Source organism: Vicia villosa, unplaced genomic scaffold (assembly GCF_029867415.1).
Source record: "Vicia villosa cultivar HV-30 ecotype Madison, WI unplaced genomic scaffold, Vvil1.0 ctg.002367F_1_1, whole genome shotgun sequence".
NCBI classification, from domain to species: domain Eukaryota; kingdom Viridiplantae; phylum Streptophyta; class Magnoliopsida; order Fabales; family Fabaceae; genus Vicia; species Vicia villosa.
Genome location: NW_026705908.1, coordinates 207,540 through 212,356, shown reverse-complemented (window position 1 = coordinate 212,356; position 4,817 = coordinate 207,540). Strand labels below are relative to the sequence as shown.

General features: G+C 32.7%; 1 protein-coding gene across 1 annotated transcript; it reads right to left on the bottom strand.

The window, feature by feature from the left end:
* Positions 1-1,164: 1,164 nt before the first annotated feature.
* Positions 1,165-2,102, bottom strand: LOC131638659 (ethylene-responsive transcription factor 12-like). The gene has a single exon (XM_058909224.1). The coding sequence runs from the start codon at positions 1,919-1,921 to the stop codon at positions 1,400-1,402; it is 522 nt and encodes a 173-aa protein (XP_058765207.1). The 5' UTR covers positions 1,922-2,102; the 3' UTR covers positions 1,165-1,399.
* Positions 2,103-4,817: the final 2,715 nt, after the last annotated feature.

Here is a 4,817-nt window from a genome sequence, read left to right as displayed (position 1 = left end):
TTACTTTGACTTGGACCACTCAACAACAACTTTTAGAAGAGATTGCATGCAAAATACCATTTAATGCATTGAACTCAAATTTAAAAATATACATAAAAACTTAATGTAGAAGAGATTGAATACCAAAACAATATACAAAACTAGACAAATAATGAAACTAAAGCCCTAGAGGACAAAAAAAAACTTCACTCATTTTATATATAAGTTTTAGAAATTGTTTATTTTATATAAATAAAGAATAAAATTAAACCAATTTATGAAGAAAAATTGTAAACATTGAATCAACATACTCGTTAAGTCCATAGTTATATTCATAAAAATTAGTTTGGAGTAGTTTTAATGTATAGATTTAAAATAATTATTAATTTGAACTATCTACTCCTTTCCCAAATAGTACTATTTAATTTTCATCGTTCGATAAACCTAACTCAAAAAATTTACATGCAATCGGTGTAAAGATGTGTCTCTTTCCCTAGACAAAAATAAAGAGCATGACACAATAAACCAAAGCATCATAAATAACTCAAAATATTGAAACTAAAAAAACAAAACAAAAATACTTCGACGCGCTTGGAAAAGCGAGTGGGTCTAAAATTAGACGAAAATACACGCTGCCAAAATGATAAGAACCAGATCTCTGACTAGAAAAGGAATGCCATCATGCTGATACCCACACGCTCACATCGCAGTTCCCGCTCCCAGCAGAAACCACACCCACTCTCGTTCAAACCGCGCGTGAATCCACTTTCCAGCCGTTGTTTCTTCTAAGGTGGTCCAAAACCAACAGCATCAAACGGGTGTCAATTTCTCGTCGGTTGTCTACCACGCCGCCCAACATTCCTAAATCGCCAAACCGTAAAACACGACTCTATCACTTTACTATACTACTATTAGTTCAAGATTTTGAACAAAAAAATTAGAACACTTTTCCATCATACCCATTACTTTAAATACATTATACCTCATCTTTATCAATCTTTATCATATGATAAGTATAATTAATGGTATAAAATACTAACAAAAGGAGAAGTATTTTCTACTCTTTGTCAAGTAAAGCTAAAAAATGTCATAAAAAAATGCTTGATGTGAACCCCTAGCATTTATTTCAACGTGAGAATCTAGCTCAATAACGCATATAGTACCACTACTCATATATCACATCAACTAATATGAAAATTAGTAAAATAAATTATCATAAGATACTAAATTTCATTTTTTTTTCTTCTAAAATGTTAGATAGACTTAGATACATTACATTTAGATGGATACACTCCGCTTCATGATAATTATGATGCTAATAAGAGAGAAAAAAGAGACAAGATTACACTAATTATAGATAAGAACCTAAAACGACGCCGTCGAAGGGTTTCATTTACGCTACACTTTTTTCTAGGGTTTTTCAAAGCCACAACGGTGGAGGTTCGTTGAGGTCAATCGGGATCCCACGTCGGACAAGTCCCAAGTAAGCCGCTGTTGGTGAGTTCTCAACCATCTGAACTCTGGCGGAAACCGGAAGAGCAGCGTCATTACGTCTCTGTCCACTGACGGCGGCGATGGGAGGAGGCTGAGGAGGGTTAAAATCCTTGAGAACACTGGTTTGGAGAAACTCAGTGAGAACCAAGCTGCGTGACGGAACTGGTGGCCAAGTGGTTAGGCCAGTAGAAGGAGCGTTGAGGTCGAGACAAAGCCCGCCGGGGACCGGAGCCGGAGGGAAGTTTGTTTTAGCTTTAGCTCCACGGAGAGAACGAGCAGCGCCGTCGTAAGCAAGTGCAGCTTCCTCAGGAGTATCAAATGTACCCAGCCAAACTCGTGTCTTCTTCCAGGGATCACGAATCTCAGCAGCGTAGCGTCCCCATGGTCGCTTTCTAACACCTCTGTAGTGTCCTTCACGGTTCGCAGAAGAAGATGATGAAGAAGCCATGAACGAGGAAACAAAGTAACAAACACAACAGAACACTAAACAATGAGAAAAGAAAGATGTGAAGGAAAGTGAAGAGGTGATTTTAGTTTATAAAAGTGATGGGACCCACATTGGCTCCCGTAATTGTCGGCTGGCCGGCACCACCACAGCTGCTTCTATCACTTTGGTTTATGTTTTTCACTTTGTGATTATGTTTTGTATATATAGACACACCAAATTATAGTGGGGAACAAATTTGGATAAATAACGGAGAGCCGTTGATTTTGAGGTTATTAGATGGACGGTTGAGATGGAAGGATGGGAGAGAAAGTGGTGGGACCTGTTGGGAGAGCCGCCAGCTGATAAGACGTGTGGGTGGAAGTGGGCGGTAGGGGTATGACGTAAGCCCTAGTGAGGTGGTACGGCGATTCTGAGCGGCGCCTGACATTTTTTGAATAAAAAAATTAAATTTTTAATGTTGGTGTTTTTTTGGGATTGAGATGTTTCATTTGAGAGAGGAGTAAATAAAGAGGTTGGAATTTGAGTTGACGTAATGAAAGGGAAAAGTGAGGTGAGGTGGAGGGATGTGATTGGAGGAGGGAGAAAGTGGGGATGAGGGGGAGAGGTGAGAGAGAGTAGCACGTGGAATGGTGTCTGAGTTGCAGGGAACAGGTAAAAAATGGGCCACATTGGGGGAGAAGATGGGCTGGTCTCGTTGGCGTGTTTGACTATGTTGTTGGTGGTGTTGGTTGGGCTCTGTTGTTGGTGTTGGTTGAATAAATATGTAATAAAAGTAATAAAAAGAAGAAAAGAAAAGATAAAAATGTAGAGTAAAGTGGAGAGTGCAGTGAGTGGTGAAAGTCAGGGGCGGGTGGGTGATTCAGATTCAGAGTGAGTGAGTGAGTGACTGCAGCTAGCAGATGGCCACACTGTGTATGCCTACAGATACGGATGAAATAATAATAATCGTCATCCGTCACGTGAATTCTTCTTTTTATTTTCTTAACTCAAATAAAAATCATATTTTCAAAATATTAAATTTCAAATATAATTATACTGTGCTTATAAAAATAAATCATACTGTAACAATGTTGATTTATAGTTGGAAAACAAAGGCTCAATAATGTAAAACCAAATTGATATGAGTACATGCATGATGCACCTGTATTAAGAGGTACATGCATCATGTTGGTCCTCCTCTATATCCATCATTAGGTCTAGATTGAGATTAGGGATCAGAACCCAGCTTAATTAGTAACTTATTCTAAATATTATATATGTGGATGTGTAAAACAAAAATGTTCAAATGCAAACCAAACAAAAATTATAAATTAATTTAAAATTTTTTACGGGGGAAAATTTGTGATTTTATAGAAGACAAAATATTGAGCGGTTTAATTTGATATAAAAATAAATTAAATGTAATTGAGACGAAGATTTACAGTAGATGTGTGGTAAAATTCGACGGATTAAAACTAGAAATAAAATTATTAGAGTGAATGTTGGTGTAACGCCTGTAGTAGAGAACATAGTAGACAATAGACTTACATGATTTGGTATTTTGAGAGAAGACTGATAGATTATGTTATAATGAAAGTAGACGAGATGCAAAAAAGTCAAACAATCTAGAAAAGAGAAAGACTAGATGACAGTAAAAAAAATTATTAAAAGTATCTTGATATTAATGATTTGGATAGAAGCAAATGAAAACATTACAATACAAATGAAAATTAATGGATATTGCTGACTTTATTAAAATATTACAATACAAATGAAAATTAATCCATATTATTGACTTTATTTAATGGAATAAAGCTTAGTTGTTAATGCTATATAAAAATTTAAATATTATTGATTATATTTAAACGTCATTTTGTAAAAACCGTATAGTTTAAAACAAAATTTTTTGATTATTTTTTTAATTAATTCAAACTTAACTGAACTATGTATATATATTTTTAATATTAATTTACTTTTTACTATTATTATAATATATTATATATTAATTTATTATTAGTTGGTGCTTTTTTTTCTTAAATACTATTTTTTAGTTTATAATTTTTTATTTCAATCATAATCTATCTTCTTATTTTATAATATTAATTTAAATATTAATGGTTTTTGTTATTTTAAAATTGAATTTTTATGAAATTGTAACTCTTTTCAAATGTAAAGAATTTTAAAGGATTGTAACACATCACTCTAATAATAATAATAATAATAATAATAATAATAATAATAATAATAATAATAATAATAATAATAATAATACATGTAAAAAAATATTTAAAAATTAAATAAAATTGCATAATAGTAAATGGGCCAAAAACTAAATTTTAAACATTTAAAAACAAAAAAATTAATATTTTAGAATATATAAAACTAAAATTATATTTAAATTTTTTATTTAATAGCAAAATTATTGTCTCGAAAATCACTTGTTATTCTTTTCCAAATATATTTTTAATTAGTATAATAACATTTTCTTCAATATTGTAATTTTGTGAGTAATACTCCTCTAATCTTGTTTTGTTTCTTTTGTGTTTCTCTCTCTCTTTGGTTTTTATTTTTAGCAGCAAAACGAAGCACTTGGATGATTTCATTTGGACCGTATTCTGTTGATTCTCTCCCTGCACGAGGACAAGTTAGGTGAGTTTTTAAGCAGAAAAAGAAAGTTATACAATATTTTTAATTATTTTTTGGGACCTGTTTTGGTTTCACTTTGTATTCATTATCATCATGATGACGATGATATGATAGGACGGCAACTTTATAGTAATTTCTTCACACTTTATTTTCCTCTGTTGAACGCTGGGATTACTACTGTAACACTACACTATTTACTCTAGTTTGTTTCTTGTGTCTCTTTGCATAGCTTCAATCCACTTCTCTGCACATGTTTTTACAATACATTATA

Excerpts from the sequence above, each read along its gene's own strand:
- LOC131638659 (XM_058909224.1), bottom strand. The coding sequence starts at position 1,921 with ATGGCTTCTTCATCATCTTCTTCTGCGAACCGTGAAGGACACTACAGA.